The sequence below is a fragment of the Opisthocomus hoazin genome, chromosome 8 (assembly GCF_030867145.1).
Source record: "Opisthocomus hoazin isolate bOpiHoa1 chromosome 8, bOpiHoa1.hap1, whole genome shotgun sequence".
Lineage (NCBI taxonomy): Eukaryota > Metazoa > Chordata > Aves > Opisthocomiformes > Opisthocomidae > Opisthocomus > Opisthocomus hoazin.
The window spans coordinates 56,690,259-56,707,964 of record NC_134421.1 but is presented as its reverse complement, the minus strand read 5'-3'; the positions used below and the strand labels follow the sequence as shown (position 1 = coordinate 56,707,964).

Sequence of the window (17,706 nt, the reverse complement as noted above, 5' to 3'; positions counted from 1 at the left end):
GAAGGGTATGTCACGTTGTATTTAGGTAAAGGTAGCTAGTACCAAGGGCTTGTTTTTGACACACTGCGCCTTGAAAATAAAACCTTGAAGTTGTTTTTCTCCTCGCTTTAATATTTGTAACTAAACATTTTCTACATGATACAGCTGTGTACTTTTTATGAAGTCTCTCTAGCCGTTGACTACTTGTATTTTCTGGTGAAGGTATTCGGTGTAGCGTAGATTAAAAAAAAACCAAACAACACCTAATCTGTCATAACTAGTTTTAATTTTCTTATAGAAATGCTTCAGGGTAACTAAATCTTTTTGTTCTCCCTTAATTAACAGAGGAGGAGCTCCGGAAGCTGAGAGAAGACACAAATGCTGAAACCTTGAGGCAGGAGCTAGAAAAGGAACGGCAGAGGAGATTAGAGCTAGAACAAAAAGTCACTGAAGTACTTAAAGCAAGGTAAGAGAAATATCTAAAGCAAGGTAAGATAAATATCTTCACTGTAAAGCTGAAAGCCACTTGAAATCTCTGACTGTGTCTGAGGAGTTCTGGTGAAAGCATCCATTTCCAGCCTAGGCTTTCTTAAAATCAATTAGTAGCTCCCAGAGAGAGAAGCTGTCTGTTTTCCTGTAAAAGTACATCTTGTGCACCCACGTACATCTGCATTACTTCACCATGTGGAATGCCCTAGCTGCAGAGGTGTCCTGACACTTGTGTCGTTGGGCTATTCTTTGTTTCACCTTCTCTGATGCCCTCCCTCTGGGATCTCACCTACCTGGAGCTATTAGTGTGCCCTGTGTGCTATTGAATTCCAGGGCCTTCGCCATGCCATTGCATATGCTTTGCCTCTTCAAAACCTGTGTCATCTCCAGACTGCGCAGTCATTGTTACTCCTGGTCTAGCCGCAGCAAGGACATCCCAGTATCACGGCACAACCCTAAATATGTGGTAGTGACTGGAGTTTGAGCGTCTCTTGCCACTGCAATGACAAAACATGCTTCCCTATACCCCTAAGTCCTTTCAGCCTTGAGGACACCCACCTTGATGATGCAAAGCATCACATTTGATGTTGTCTCTCCTTAGTCTGCCTAGCTGCATGGACTTTAGGTCTTAAGACCGTAGCACCTGCTTGGTGGCCTTGTTGGTCTAGACCACTTGCATACGTCGCTCCCCGTGTTATCTTCCTCAACAGTAGCTAAGATTACTTGGCTGAGCAGTAGGATCTTTGGTTCAGCATCAACTACTGTCATCAGGAGATGGTGCAGGCTGAGTTGGTAATTGCGTGCGATAGCACTGCTGGTTACTTAGAGGTGACAAGCAAGAACAAACAGGCGAAACTTTTTGCTTGGATATGAGGTTTCCCAGTGCCATACAAGCTGCTCCCATCCTGCTGCTTCTTTCTGTATTCATCCTGAGTGTGAAAATGCCTTTCTGGTCAGGCCAGCAGTCCACATCCACTGGTAGTCTGTAGCAATGGATATAGGAGCCATTTATAGGAAACATGTGAGCCTAGTTGCTTTCTGTGGTCTGTTTACCTCCTACTCCTGTAGAATCATAGAATCCTTTAGGTTGGAAAAGACCTGTAGATCATTGAGTGCAACCATAAATCTAACACTACCGAGTCCACCACTAAAACGTGTCCCTGAGCACCACAGCTACGCATCTTTTAAATACCTCCAGGGATGGTGACTCAACCACTGCCCTGGGCAGCCTGTTCCAGTGCCTGACCACTCTTTCAGTAAAGAGATTTTTCCTAACATCCAATCTAAACCTCCCCTGATGCAACTTGAGGCTGTTCTCTCTCGTATCACTTGTTACTTGGGAGAAGAGACCAACACCCACCTCTCTACAACCACCTTTCAGGTAGTTGTAGAGAGCAATAAGGACTCCCCTCAGGTTCTTCTTCTCCGGACTAAACAAGCCCAGTTTCCTCAGCTGCTCCTCATAAGCACCCACAAACACTGTATTTGCTGTGTTACTCCCCGTGCTGAGAGTGTTGGCTATCTTGGTAACAGCGGCACAAAGCAATGAGTACTGTTTTCTGCTGTTGGTGGATAAAACGGAGGCTTCAGGCGACTTTCTTGTCTGTGACTCGCTGCCTTGAAGAAGCTGCTTGAGATGCAAATTCCACATGTTTGTCTTTAGCGCTGGCACAGGGCTTTAGGCTTTCTCCCGAGAGCAGAGTGCCTGGGCTCTAGGTCACACACAGAAAACGGGGAGAGTGATCCCGTCATTGCTGGGAGTCCTGGAGAAGGATGAGGAGCCATCTTCCTCTGCAGGAAGGTACCCATCACCCTGCCCTGTTCCAGAGTAATGAGGATGGCCCAGGGTCTGAAGGGCCCACTGCAGCCTGTGAGTGCTTGCGGTTTACAGAGATACGAGGTATGCCATTGCTAAATTAAGGTAGGATGACTTGTCCGCCGCGATGCTGTATTCTCATTTAGGTATCCGGAGGATTACGCTCGCCTTATTAGCTGGGTATTGCCTTTGGGGATTACATTCAGCCAATTACCGCTTTACCCAAGTCTTCCTCTAACCAGTCGTGCTAATATTCCAACCTTTTTGCAGCAGGCAGGTGAATGTAAGGTGACAACAAAATAAGACTTCGAAAAATTTCCAGTTTCTAAACAGAAGAAGGAAAATCAGCTTGCTGTGGTTTTTCCTTAACTTGTGCTCCGTTGTGTGAAATTCTTCTTCGCTGTTTGTTATCTTTTTGCACTTCACTGTAGACATTTTAAAATACTTTTGTTAGGATACAGGCAAAGTGTTGGCTGACACAATCAAATATGTAATGGGCCACATTTACACCTGGGGGAAACGTGATTTTGTTAAGCAAAGTAACCACGGAAGGCTGTCTCTGCTTACGTCAACAAAACCAAATTTGCCCTGCTTCTCAGGTAATTTTTCATACAAGCTTTAAATAGATACACATATGTTTGCATATGCTCTTCTTTTTGCTTATTCTGTAAGCAAAGTTCTGTGAACTACTAATGAAAAACAAACCATGCTGTAGTGTAAGAAGGAAGAAATTGTTTTAATAGTTGCAGTATTCAAAAGTATTTGTGAAGTAGATCAATACATGTAGCTATATAAATATGTGCTGCAAAGTGTTCAGCAAGGAGAAAACAGTGAGCTAACAATGCAGATTTTTTTTTGATTTTTTTTTTTAGTGGAGAACATGGGTTTCTTTCATTGACTGGTTTGGAGGGAGGAGTGAAGAGGATGCTTAGTGGTTTAATTTGTCATGGTGTTCATTGTCTATATAGCTGAGTATTCAGCAGCATGGTGGCCTCAGCTGAAGTTGTGCGTAGACGCACTTTGGGACTGCACAGCGTTTGGTACAACAGCTGAAGCTTACGACATTTTGCTGGATGGAACAATGCATAAATAATTTGGAATAGTCTGTGTGAGCAAGGCTTTAGTGTAACTTGTGGGCTTATTGCTGCCTTATTTTACAAATTGTGAGCTAGCTCCATCACTCAGGAAAAAAAAAAAAACACCCAACAAAAAAAACCCAAACCAAAAAAAGCAGCTTTGCAACAACACCTACCAACAAGCTGTGGCTTATGCAAACCTTTTTATTAGTATCATTGTGAGCTATTTTTAAGAGGAGAAAATAGACAATGTTTCTGCATAAGGCACTATTCCTTCTGTACCCCTTACCTTGGTTAACTCTTCCGGGCCTCTTGTTACATGACATCATTTTCCACACGTGATGTTTTGGGTATGGCTGACTTTGTGGTTGAGAAGGTGCCTCGGCATGCGATTGCTCTGGAGGCCGGAAGCGTCCCCTTCTGAAGGATCCCATCAGGCTGGGACACCACGCAGGTAGCAAGAACCTGAGACCTGGGTCAAAAGTTCCTTGCTCAGCTGCCGTGCCGTGCTGGGATTGCTGACATGCGTGGTGGCTGACATACCCAGCTGGCTGAACTTCACGCGCGTCTGTTTTTAAATTAGTAGATTTGGTGACAGGCTGCTGCTGGTAAAGGAGCTCCTGTCAAGACTGTATTTCTTTTTTTTTTTTCTGCCCATGAACTTTTAGGTCTTGTGCAACTTTGGGCTGATGATTATTTCTTCATCAACCTTTCGTTTCTGAAGCTACCAATTTAGGACGCTAGCCATGTAAAATGTGGGAGTATCTAGTGAGGAGGACAAAGCCTTCTGAAATGTTTGGTGTATTTTAATGGGAAGGAGATGCAAAACATAAGAAAATGTTCTAACTCAGTTTTGTGCAGCTCCTCAGGCTAAGAAGCCATGCATATTCGAATGATCAGTCTTTAAACTAGGCTGTGAAAAGATCTCTTTTATGCTTATTTTTGCATTTCTGAGGTTGTAAGGTGCTTTTGATGGAAGTGCGTACACATTCATGTTGTTTTGAGCAGTAAGAAAGATGTGACAGCCTTGACTGCCTTCCACAACAGCTGTCCAAAGAATGATGATGGGTTGCTTTTGAGCTCGGTACTCAGAATCAGCCTGTAGGAAAGTTGCTTTTAACACGTCGGAGAAAATCCCAGCAGCGACTGGCCCTGTTGTGTGCAGCAAGTCCGGTCTTCACGCAGTTGTTGGGGAGAGCGTTGGTTCACACACACGTCAGCTTGCAGCTGTGTTCAAGGCCAAGTACGCACAAACCAAAGATGTTTGGTTAAAGTAAATGGCCTTCAGTGTCAAGGCTCCTGTAACTTTTGTGTCGTACTTGCAGCTACAGAAATAATCCTTTGGCACTATTCTGTGGGGCAGCATCAAGTGGATGCTGCATCGGTGTGTGCTGGTCACTTTTGAATGCTACATGTCTGCTGGTCGTGAGCAGCTCTAGCAGTTGTGCTCCCTGTCTGCAGTATATATTTAAAATATAAAAGTAAAAATTGGCACCTTTGTGTTTGTCTTCTCCATTGGCTGTAGTTGCTCTTACCTGTTTTAAATGGGTGCAACCCCTAGCTGGATAAGCATGACCTAGCCTCGGGTGGTGGATCTTTTGGCATTACCAATCACACCCCTTTTTCTGTGTGAAAAGCGTGGTCCTAGAGGAGTTCATGCAGCTTGTTTTCTTTGGTGCAGGCTGCAGTTAGGAAACCTGCATAGAAATGCAGCGTTTTGCGTTGTTCTGGGGACGACTTAAGTTTTCCAGCCTTGTAACTGATGTCTGGCATGAAGTGTGGTTCAGAAGCTGTAAGCTTTTGTCTTGGTTTTTTAGACCTTTATTTAAATTTTTCAAGTTTTTAAAAAGGTATTTTTAAAAAGGGTAGGTATCTGTGCATTTCAAGAGCTTACAACACAACATTTTAAATAATTCTTGACACCTGTTCCTCACATTGTGAAGATGAGTGGTGTTCGATGCGAGTAACAATGCAGAATTGAAGGTTCATGCATTAAACTGTGGTTTTGTTCTGGTATTGTACTTATCAACTTGCGATACGGAATCCCTTTTCATTTATTACTGTGGGAATAGTTGGGCCTCTGAAGAGTTTTCCTGGCAGGCATTGCAATGAATATACAACACAAAGGCAGAAGGAATGCAACAAATTTGATACTAAATGGTTTAGTAGTTCTAAGATGAAATTGAGCTGTCGGTGTCAGGAAATGGCTAAACCACGCCTCTCCTTCCAGTGGATGGTGTTTCCATGGATCTGAAGGGCGATGTGCAATGAATATTTTGAAGCTTGTGAAAGGGCATAAGTTTATTTTTTTTCCTTGTCATCTTGTGTTATCTCAGCTGTAGAAACCGTGGAGGTTCCAGCACTCCCTTTACCTAAAAGGGAAATAATTCTTCATCTGTCGCATTTCACATGTTTTCCGTTTTCTTCGTAGGACGGAAGAGGTGGCTGCAGCTCAGCAACCTGCAAAGCCGCAGACGCAGGCCAACGGAACAGGTAATCTTGGTCAGATCTCTACTAGCAGTTTGATTCAGTTGGATTTCCCCCCCCCCCCCCCCCCTTTCGTTTGATTTTTGGAAGATCAAACCTTGCTGAAAAACTTGCAGGGTCCTTAAGAAGGCTTCTGAGGAAGCCGAATAAGAAAGACCATTTGAGCAGCTTCTTACCTGTCTGTACATGATTCTGCATTTACTTTTAGTAGTTGACTTTGCACACCTGTGCAAGGAATTTATTTTGTGTTGTAAAGCCTTTAGGAATGTCATGAAACCTGTTGCCTGACTTCATGACTCTTGCATGACTTGCTGATCCTGGACTTACCAAAAAACAGGTGTAATACATTGAAAAGAATTTCTGTTTTGTTCTCGACTGCAGAAGCTCTTTTATGCCATTAACCATATTACTTCTTCCTTTTTTAAAAAGAAAAGATATTCTGGGGAAAAATAAACTTAAGAGTTACTCATTGTTTTGGACACCTTCACCGTTGTCCACATTTCTCAAGCTGCTGCTTATTATGAGCTCAATAATACAGTGATTTCTCAAAGAACTAAGGCAACAGGCAGATTCTCAATCTTTCAGTACACCTGAGCTTTCTTCCCCACACCTCTTGATTGAGATAACCACTTAGCCTTGTAAATCTGCACATTAAATTTGAAGTTGCTCCTCTTGTACTCCCATAATGTCAGTGCTTTCTGTTGTGTGAAGTACAACGTGCCATTTTTTTCTGTCTTGTACACTCAGAATTTCTTTCTCAGTACTATCTGAAGTGTTAGCATGTGGGAAGCTGGTTTGTATTTTTTTATTTTCAGTTGTAAGTGTTGTCTCAGCTGTAAGCGGCCACTAAATTCCTTGGTTTTCTAGGTATCACTGCCATTAATGAAGAGTTTGATTCTGTTTTCTGAGCACTGGTTGCTTTTTTCTGACATGCTTAAAAGCATCGTGTTGGCGGTTGTAGTTGGAGGGTTACTGTTTCATACCTCTGTTTAATCATATCTTAATTTTATGGAGTTCTGTGCTAAGTTTGGCCCTGCAGTAGTTGTGACCAGTGTCCTCTTTGTGACATTTCTATATTGACCTACCTTTCCAAAGAATAGTCATTCTGTTCCTTCTAGACAGTTATTCTCTGAGTTACAGGTGAAGCAAAAGGTGATTATTTTGTTCTCATCTGTGCTGCCTTAAGGCTTTTACCCTAATATTATTTCCATATACCCATAGATTTATGTTGTGTTTTTCCACTGAAACTGACATACAGAAAGTGTGCATCACTTCATTACTTTGCCATATAAGACTTTGCAGGCAGTACGATGACTACATATTCCATATATAGAAGTGGCACATACAGCATAATTTCTGTAGCCTGTCTTTAGAAAAAAGAAAGTGTATGTTACGTGTGTGTTTATATATACACACGCACGCGCGTGCGCGATCTTTACAGCCTATAAATGGTTGGACAGCGGTAGTAAAAATGCCTCTTGCAGAATCTTGCTCAAGTTTCCACCTCACTGTCCTGTCAGATTCGTGTGGCTGCAAGGTGGTTGTCCTGCTCTGTGTTCAGGAGTGCTTTGCTTTACACTTGCTTTTCTCAAGGTGAGCCTGCAGCAGAATAGGAACACTGAGATTTACGTCAGTCTGCTGTTTACAGGAACCTCTTAACCAGAAGATGTTTTTACAGTGCTTGCTAAAAATTCTCGTTTGTTAGGATGTTGAAGTAATCTCTGTACTTGTGGTAATAAGATGCTTCCATGTGCTGTACTTGAAGCAAAGCAGGAGTCACCTTTCGTCTTATTTTACCAGCTTAGTGCAGTCAGGGTTTCTGTGCGATGGCAGAAGGAAATCACGGAGTGAGTTTCCCTGAGGAGTGTTGGTGAAGGATGGGAAAGCTGTGCCAAGTCTGCTTCCCAATGGAGCACGGTGTGCGGGAACAGGGACAGCCTTTGTATGACGATGTCTTCTGTGTTATCCTGATACTTAGCGCTTCTTTTTTATAGATAAATGTAGTCACACAGTCTGCTCGAGACTCCAGAAGTGGTTTTGTGACAAATTTGGGGAGTATGTTGAGGACTTCAGATTTCAGCCAGAAGAGAATACAGTGGAAACAGAAGAGCCACTTAGTGCTAGAAGGTAAGTCTCTAACGTGATTGTCAGAAATTTTTGGCTTCTTTACAAGTTGCTTTGCTTTTCTCTCTTTTTTTTTCTTTTTACAATCTTTTACATGATTTGAGCAAATATTTGCCTAGCAAGTCATAAAACTGAAAGCACAGAACCATCTCAAAAGGTTTGTGAATGCTTTGGGCAAAACATGAAATCTGAAGTTTATCTGCTGTCTAATGTAGCCTAAGAGTTATATTATGTACGAGATATTACGAGATATGCCTCTCAGACTGTGGACAAAGTCTTAGTTAGGCGGGAGAGCTTTTACATTTCAATTTTTGGTCTGATGCAAGGTAGGCTGTATTAGTTACTAAAAACTCCTTTCGTAACAGGCAAGAATGAAACTTTATGCACAAACATCTGATTTATAACAGTGAGCAGTATTTCAGGGATCAAATGTACACAACTGTGCGCTACTTGCCTATTTAACGAATTGGTTTTATTCATTATTTTTCAGATTGACTGAAAATGTGAGAAGATTAAGTAAGTACATAGCAGTATTTTATTTTCTGGAAGTAAAAATTGTTCTTAGTAACCCTGTCGGGAGGATTGCTGCATTTTAAAATACACTGTTTTGAAATACTTCTGCCAGTTCTTAAGCAGAAGTGCTTCTGAAATCCTGAATTAATGTTTGGAGTGCAAAGTAACTTAGAGGAGCAGTGGTAGAAGCTTGCCTTTAATCTTGAATTACGTAGGATATCTCTGAACTAAAAATGTAATGTTAATTAAAATGTAATGAGCAAGAACAGGGTATTTGTGTAACGGCAAAAGTAACAGTGTTCATTTGCTTATGCCTGAGCTGCTTGTAGTTCGCTTGCTAGTCTGTTAGCTTGTGCTTTCAAACAAGGAGGGGCTGGATGATGCAATACACAGAGTGGGTCTTGCATTTCTTTCTCTTGGATAGCTGATAAATTGTTTTGGAAGGTGGAGGATGCAAGATGGTGGGTTGAACAAAGTTAAGCCCTCCAAAAGTTGTATGCAGCCATGAATTGCTAGCCTGAAAAAAACATGGCTGATTTGTGCTCCAAGTTGGTTAATTATTGTAGGGGAGAAGGTGAAGTTGAAATGAGGGTCTGTAATCTCCATGTAAGGTCAGCTTTGTTCTCCACATTCTAATACTGGTATCCATTTCAGTTGCATTTGGGAGAATACTTGTGACCTCTTCTTCATGGTGCACGTGCATTGCCTTCAGAATAGCTTTAAAAAAAGCAGTATTAAGCTTAAGCTTTGAGTGGTTCTTTATTTCCACTCGCTGAGCCACAAAATCTAGATCCCTGTTGCCCAGGGGTGCCTGATGACCGACGAGACCTCTCAAGACCCTTGGCTGATCTCCAAGCCCCTGTTGTTGCCAGCGGTTTCCAGGTGTTGACCTTCTCTGCAGGTTTGATGTCAGATGGTGGAGCAGTGCTGTAGTCCATGACCTCCTCCAGTGCCCCAGGCGTGCCCTGCCGCTTATTTCATCTGCTGCTTTGGTTGTGCCACTGATGCTCAAGGAAATCCAGTCCTAACTGTTTAATTACTTCCCATAGGGACTGTGTCAAGGATAGCTGAATTTCAAGGCAAACAAACTAGGACAGCAAGTCGTAGGCTTTCTCGAGGAAAGCCTTTGGAATTTGTCAGCTCTCCTGCAGACCAGGGTGGGTGCTTCTGGGGCCCTCCTGTGCAGGAGTTGTCATCACTCTCCTCAGCAGGGAAGGCGAAACCCGTGTGTTCCAACAGAGAAAGCAAAGGTCCTCTTCTGCTCTGTGTGTCCCCTGGCTAGTTTGCCGAAGTGGTGAAAGAGCTTAGAGGAGAAGGAAGGGTGAAGGACGAGTCTTTTTTAGGGAGCTGAAGAAGCGCTGCTCTTGCTGGCTGTGGGCATCTGCGCATGGGAGTGACGCCTGTCCTGGCGCAGGTTGGTCTCCCGTGCAGTGACTGCGAGAGCAAAGGTCTGCAGAGGTGGGACACAAGCTTCTTCAGGCAGCAAGGTCCTGGGCCTCTTGGCTTAGGAAGAGTAAGCAGTGAAGTGCTAGCAGTGCATCGACTGCTGCAGAAATGTCACCAAGAGAGATCTAGCCTGGTTCTAAGCTAGCTTGCTCAGGTCATGGCGAATCGTTCCTCAGTGGCTTGGAGTCCAGTCAAGCTACTTTGCCTTGTTTTACAGTGGGACGAGGGGACCTGTGCGGAGGTCTTTGGCGTGGAATGAACAGGGCTCAGAACAGACTGCTTATCGGCATCCAGGGTACCGCTGTAGAGGATGTTGAACATTTTTGCCTATACCTCAGAGTTCAGACATAAGCTTTGTCTTAAATAACACTTTTGGTTTTGGAAATGCATTACTTAGCTAGTTGTTCAGTTATATTAATGGGTTTAATTTTTCTTACTTTGGGTAAGCCTTTTTATCTTTACATGTCTTGAATATTCCTATTAATTTTCTAATTTGGTTGTTTGTCATTTACAAGTGATTTAACGACTGCCAGCTAATTCTAACAATGATGTTTTTTCTCCGCTTCTGTTTAGAGAGAGGTGCCAAACCTGTTACTAATTTTGTGACGAATCTTTCTGCCTTATCAGGCTGGTATTCTATCTACACTTCTGCTATTGCCTTTATTGTAAGTTACCCCATTCCTCCAGGAGTAGTAAGAACTTTTAAAATGTATTATTTACTGAAATTCATTGAAACTGCTGTATCTGAGTAGGAGTTATGCTGCAGTTTAAGTCAAATCAAATAATGTAATTTCATCTAACACAAAAAACCAGTAGTTGTCACTTTCAGTTATATTTCAAAGCCACTTAAACTGTATATTTTGGGTTTATTGTAGGATAGTTTTGTAACTGTTAAAATAGCTTAGAATGATCTGGGCATTGTTCCCTCGTTTCTTGTTTCCTGTCTCCCAGTCCTGTAACTTGATGGTTACTTCAGCCTCTGGAAAATCTCTTGTTGTCTAGGGCTGCAATGCTGATAGTGGCTCTGTTTGATAAGAAGCTATCATTCACCGTGAACGCTCTTTGCCAGTCGTTAGGATCGTACTTACTGAGGAGAGACAAAATGCCTTGATTTAATGTGCAGACGTCTGGTCTGTGTGCTAAGTTCAAGCATTCGCGTGCCATGTGAGGAGGTTTGTGTGCCACAAAGTGACATAACTATTTAGTGGATTCTTGATTTGTTTTCCTTCTAACTGTTAATTGAATGGTCTAAATTCTTTTGGACACAGTATGTATGAAATGTTTTGCTGTCGAAGGGAATTATTACCGATAGTTGTAGCTGAATGAACGTGTTTGGTGAAAATATCACACACTGTTTCATTAAAAGACCCATCCCTGTCAGTTATAGAGCCTTATTTGGTGCTGCTTTGCATGGCACAGCTGAAGAAATATTGAGGAGGAGACTTCCCCCTCCCAGTGCCCTGTATCCGTTCCTTCTCCTAATCTGCCAGTTTTTCTCTCATCTCTCTTGACAAATCCATTCTTCAGATAGAAGCTGAAAGAAGGAACTTCAGCTGTTGCTCAGAAAGCTCTGGGACCTCGGAGCTGGAGCAGTGCTTCGTTTTGGGGCTGGGAGTAAAAAGCCTCATGTCTGTCATCAGGGAGGCTCTAGTCTCTGTATTTTGAGAAGTTGGGAAGGGGACAGAATACCTTTTGAAGCACTTTTTTGCTGTATTTGGTAAGAACGATCTGTTTTCCTGCAATCTGTTGAAGCCTGGTAAAAATTTGGCATTTAATTGACCTGAAATAACACAGCAGGAGTTTATCCTATTGCCCTGTAAGGGCTAGTTGTTATAACTCTGCTACTATACCATTGCTTCAGCTGATCTAGGTGAGGGCAGACCGTATCACAGTTATGTAGCTGATTCACAGACTTCAAGGTTTGCTTTTTTTTTTCCTGTACCTTCATGTATTTGCAGTGTTGGGAATATTCATTTTCTCGAGCAGCTGAGAACTATTGAAGTGTAATCTCTGGAGATTTAGTTCAATCTTACAGTTTCCACTTTACGTTCATGAATGCAGTGCTATTGTCTGTCATGGGGTGGCTAAAAAATTTATTAACTTCTGTGATCTGAGTTGTGTGATTCTGAACCCAACAGAACAATGGGAAACGGCATTTCATACAGCTCACTGTACCGCAGTTTGTAATCCACATCTCTCTGTTTTTCTTCTTTTTTTTCTTCTTGATCTGCAGATTTACATGAATGCTGTATGGCATGGCTGGGCCATTCCGATGTTCTTCTTTTTAGCAATTTTGAGGTTGTCCCTAAATTACCTCATAGCCAGGTATTTACTTAAATAGTAGATTATTCTCTTGTAATGCTTTGCTTGGAAGCTGTTTTATTATTCTTGCACTGAGTTGTAAACTGTTACCTTTTCTAATGTTGTGAGTTACGTTTAACGAAGTGAAATTCAGACTCTGGTATCCTTAATTTCATTGCTCAATTTCTACGATTTTTGGCTAGTCTAAGGAATTATCTTTGTTTCCTGTGACTTAGGTCATCATAAATGATGCTGCATCTTCTCAGACAAATTCCACAACACTTCAAAGCTCTAAAAAAAAAGTATTCTGCAGTATTCAGAGTAGTTGGAGAACATCGCTTTAAATGCGTGAGGGATCGCTTAAGCAATCTGGAAGCCCACAAATCCATGGGCCCCGATGGAATGCACCCACGAGTGCTGTGGGGGGAGCTGGAGGATGTCATTGCTGAGCCACTCTCCATCATCTTTGAGAGGTCCTGGAGGACAGGAGAGGTGCCCGAGGACTGGAGAAAGGCCAATGTCACTCCAGTCTTCAAAAAGGGCAAGAAGGAGGACCCAGGGAACTACAGGCCGGTCAGCCTCACCTCCATCCCAGGAAGGGTGATGGAGCAGCTCATCCTGGAGGTCATCATCAAGCAAGTGGAGGAAAAGAAGGTTATCAGGAGTAGTCAGCATGGCTTCACCAAGGGGAAACCATGCCTGACCAATCTTATAGCTTTCTACGATGGCATGACTGGCTGGGTAGATGAGGGGAGAGCCGTGGATGTTGTCTGTCTCGACTTCAGCAAGGCTTTTGACACTGTCTCCCATAACATCGTCCTAGGGAAGCTCAGAAAGTGTGGGCTGGATGAGTGGTCAGTGAGGTGGATTGAGAAGTGGCTGAATGGCAGAACTCAGAGGGTTGTCGTCAGCGGTGCCGAGTCTAGTTGGAGGCCGGTAACTAGTGGTGTCCCCCAGGGGTCAGTACTGGGCCCAGCCTTGTTCAACTTCTTCATCAACGACCTGGCTGAAGAGTTAGAGTGCACCCTCAGCAAGTTTGCTGAGGACACCGAACTGGGAGGAGTGGTAGATACACTGGAAGGCTGTGCTGCCATTCAGCGAGACCTGAACAGGCTGCAGAGTTGGGTGCAGAGGAACCTGATGAGGTTCAACAAGGGCAAGTGCAGGGTCCTGCACCTGGGGAGGAACAGCCCCATGCATCAGTACAGGCTTGGGGTGGACCTGCTAGAGAGCAGCTCTGCGGAGAGGGACCTGGGTGTCCTGGTGACGACAGGTTGACCATGAGGCAGCAGTGTGCCCTGGCTGCCAAGAAAGCGAATGGGATCCTGGGATGCAGTAGGAGGAGTGTGGGCAGCAGGTCGAGGGAGGTTCTCCTCCCCCCCTACTCTGCTCTAGTGAGGCCCCATGTGGAGTACTGTGTCCAGTTCTGGGCTCCCCAGTTCAAGAAAGATGAGGAGGTACTGGAGAGAGTCCAGTGGAGGACTACGAGGATGGTGAGGGGACGGGAGCATCTCTCCTGTGAGGAGAGACTGAGGGAGCTGGGCTTGTTCAGCCTGAAGAAGAGAAGGCTGAGAGGGGACCTAATAAATGTTTATAAATATCTTAAGGGTGGGTGTCAGGAGGATGGGGCCAGACTCTTTTCAGTGGTGCCCAGTGGCAGGACAAGGGGCAATGGGCACAAACTGAAGCAGAGAAAGTTCCGTCTGAACATGAGGAAGAACTTCTTCCCTCTGAGGGTGACGGAGCCCTGGAACAGGCTGCCCGGGGAGGTGGTGGAGTCTCCTTCTCTGGAGATATTCAAGACCCATCTGGACAAGGTCCTGTGCAGCCTGCTGTAGGTGACCCTGCTTCGGCAGGGGGTTGGACTAGATGACCCGCAGAGGTCCCTTCCAACCCCCACCATTCCGTGATTCTGTGATTCTGTAATATTGAACCCTACTGCTTTTCCCTGGAGAGAATGTTCATCTAGGCCTAAAATTGCAGTTTTGCCTTTTTCAGTGGCCCTTGGCATACTTTATCCAAAGTATCTTTCATTTGCGTATTTGGTCTCTGTTAAAAATTAAGACTTTCTTTAGAAAAAACATTTTATGTATTGAGAGGATCTTTTAAAAATGCTATTTTAGGTCGATGGTGTTTTCCCCCTTGAAATGCTTAAAATGGTGAGGAGGATCGTAATGTGCATATTTGAAAATAATTTTCTGATTTCTTAAGTAATACTTGCTGTCTGGCACTCTAATTGAAAATTACCAGTGGCAAATAGGCTCCAGTATAAGTTGATATAATTTTATTCACATTTTTTCACATTATTGGTGCAAAAACCAAGAAAAAATGTCTGTGCACACAGTTCCCTTTTGTTGTAAAACCTGCAAGCACTGATTTTGCGTAGTATCTACGTAGCGCATAGAATTTTTTTCTTTAATGTATATACCCTTAAAGGTGTCTGTGGTTGGCAACTTGTGCTTATGTTGTTTTGTGGGTTCTCTGTTGATTTGGGGATTTTTTAAAATATTTTTTTTAACCCACAAGTGCTTGTTGCAATAAACTACTTTTTAAGCTCTTACAAATAATCCATGTTGGCAGGTGGAGAAGAAGTACTTGCTCTCTTTAACTATTTCCTTAACTTCTAGGGGTTGGAGAATACAGTGGAGCATTGTGCCTGAAGTTTCTGAACCCATGGTAGGTCTTTGGTTGGTTTGAGCTGTATGTCTGTGTTACAGGTTGCGCTTTCACAGCCTTCCTCTGTGTTTGTGTGGGTGGCTGTAAGAGAAGGGAAGAGGGAGGTGCAAAGAAAGACACCACGGCTTTTTTCTTTCTCTTTGAATTTGGAAATCTTCACTAAGAGCACTAGGTTTGGGTGTTTCACCGTAAAATACTCCGAACTTGAATGTCATTTCTGGAATAAATGTTAATACGCCAACTTGGGGCAAGTTAGAGCCTGTTGGATCTTCAAGAAGCCTTACATTCTGTTTTCTCTGTAATATTTTTGAAAGAAATATTTGTCTATCCTGCCTTAAGCAGGAAGTATTGGAAGTATTAATGTAAGATGGAGTTCTTTGAATTTCAAACCTGTTAGTAAGACTTAGCGAGGCCTTGCTTCCAGGATAATTTTAGCTGAGCTGAAAACTAATGGATTGTCTCTTTCTTGTCTAAGGATCCCCCAAAAGAGGACCTGACGTTGTCTGAAAAGTTTCAGCTTGCTCTAGAGATGGCTCAGAAGGCGCAGGTACTGTGCTGCGCTTGGACCTCTTCAGCTGCCTCCTTAGAACAAGGAGGTTCATAGTGCAAGTGGTCAGAGTACTTTGTTCTGCAGCATGTGAAAACAAACACTTAAACAAGCGATGCTTTCCTTGCATAGGGATCTTTACGAGCAGTAGAGATGTCGGTGAGATGCCTAACTGGTCGAGGTTCTCCTGTCACTGCTCTGAGCAAGGTCTGAAGGGGAACAGAAGCAGCTTCTGGCGGTTTTTCCCCTAATATATGCAAACAAGCTTCTGAAAATGTAGATTAGGTGGTGAATCTTATCAGTGTACTGGAGTATTGGATCCGTATCCCAAATCTGCTAGTCGCAAAACTGCTGCAAGTGACCCTTTTCCTTCAGCTGTCTGTGTAGCTGTGTTAAGGCAACAGTTTGCACAACATCTCTGAAATAATCTTCTTTAAACACCACCGCCCCCCACAGCCCTGAAATCTGCTGCTTGAGTTGGAGAGGGTGAGGGGAGGCTTTCTTCCAGGTCCACCAGTTTGGTGAGCTACCCTAGCAGCTGAGTGACTCCACCACCCGGTTGAAGTGCAGCCCTGTGCCATGTCTAACAATGTGGCACTGCTGAAAGTAGCGTACCTTTCTCTTGCCAACTGTGTGCCCTCATCTTCTTCCTTCTGCTGGTGGTGGTGCCTATGTTTATGTGAACACCCTTGGGAATTTATTGGGAAGATGAAGCTCACAAGTGCTGTGACAGCAAGAATCGGTTGGAGAAGATGTCTGACCCTCTTACTGCTGAGCGGGGGTCTGTTTGCATCAAGAGTTGTTGGAATTACGAGGAAACTAGTAACTCAAAGGGTATATCATGAACACCTGGTGGTGGTGTGTTTCTGAAGAAGCTGAGTCCCAACACGTGATGAACTCGGTAACCACTTCCTGAGATGTCAGTGCTCAAAATGTGTGAAGAAAATTCCCATTTTTTTAGCCACTGACAGAAGCTCTTAACTCTTAGATTGACAGCTTAGTTTAAAATATTTGCGGTGATCTAAACACTTTCCAGTCATGACGGTAGGGTCAAATATCTTCTTCACTTCTAAGAATTAATTGTGAGTTACAGAACAAGGTGTTAAATGAGGTGGAAGTTATCAAGTATTGCTGTTCTGTTCTGTATTTACTCAGTTGTGAAGTACATAAATGGCTGAAATTTAGTTACAAAAAAAAATCACTTCCAGGAATTGCTTATTACCAGCAGAGTAAGGTAACTCTGATGGTTTCTATTATGTGGACAACAAAAGCAAAATAATGCAGGACTTGGTTTTAATTCTCTTGCTTCTTGTGCAGAATCTCTTTGGCAATATGGCAGACATACTGGAAAAAATTAAGAAGTGAGTGAGTCTTTTTTTCCTCTTAGAACAAGACTCGACCAATGTCTGGAATGCTAGTAATAAAATGATGTTTCTTTTTTTTTGTTTTGTTTTCAGCTTGTTCATGTGGGTCCAGCCAGAATTAACACAGAAGCTCTACATTACTCTGTGGGCAGCCTTTATTGCATCCTGCTTCTTGCCCTACAGGATTATTGGACTTGGAATGGGTAAATGCAATAAGTAATTGATCTGTTACAGTCTAGACTTCATGCATGATCTTTCGAGGGAGAATTGTAGAGTTTAAGAAAGAAAACACGGCATTAAATCATGCAGTGTTTTAAAGTATTTTCATTGTGCTTGGCATCGTTTGTCTTGTGCATTTTGAAAACCATTTCTGGGTACCTAATATAATAGCAAAAAGCCTGGATAATGCATTTGCTCCTTGAAGAAGGGAAGTTTATGATGAGCTGTTAGCAGAGGTCTTCAGACTGGCAGCTATAAGGCTTCCAAGAAGTCCTGGTTTTGGGGTTTTTTTAGCTCATATGGCCTTGCAGATTAAATATGTGGGACCACATAGAAGGCACAAAGATGACAGGGTTGGAAGAAAAGGAAGGGGCTAATGGGACTGCTTGTAAAACGTGGAGGACAGGCTGGACAAGATGAACAGATTACTGTGGGTGAAGTTGCAGATGCTTGAAACTTTCAACTGAGAATTGGGAAACAAGGGTTTTCGCTACAGCATGAGACTGTCTTTTGTCTAAGACATGAATCGTCATCCTGTGAACTAAGAATTGTCATTTCTTGTAATTAAAGAAATGATAGGATCAACTGAGTATTACTTTTAGTGGCACTGCACTTCAAATTGTGTTAGCTTGAACATAAACGTAGGTTTGCTTGACATGGCAGTTGAAG

At 43.1% G+C, this 17,706-nt stretch overlaps 1 protein-coding gene across 3 annotated transcripts in view; it reads left to right on the top strand.

The window, feature by feature from the left end:
- Positions 1 to 17,706, top strand: part of LOC142362237 (GRAM domain-containing protein 4-like) — a 60,138-nt gene that overhangs the window by 30,762 nt on the left and 11,670 nt on the right. For all 3 annotated transcript variants that reach the window (XM_075428846.1, XM_075428845.1, XM_075428844.1), the window contains exons 3-12: positions 325 to 445; positions 5,792 to 5,853; positions 7,842 to 7,974; positions 8,462 to 8,487; positions 10,504 to 10,595; positions 12,164 to 12,255; positions 14,859 to 14,907; positions 15,383 to 15,454; positions 16,772 to 16,815; positions 16,912 to 17,021. In XM_075428846.1, coding sequence (XP_075284961.1) covers positions 325 to 445; positions 5,792 to 5,853; positions 7,842 to 7,974; positions 8,462 to 8,487; positions 10,504 to 10,595; positions 12,164 to 12,255; positions 14,859 to 14,907; positions 15,383 to 15,454; positions 16,772 to 16,815; positions 16,912 to 17,021 — 801 coding nt within the window. The remainder of the gene's footprint in view (positions 1 to 324; positions 446 to 5,791; positions 5,854 to 7,841; positions 7,975 to 8,461; positions 8,488 to 10,503; positions 10,596 to 12,163; positions 12,256 to 14,858; positions 14,908 to 15,382; positions 15,455 to 16,771; positions 16,816 to 16,911; positions 17,022 to 17,706) is intronic.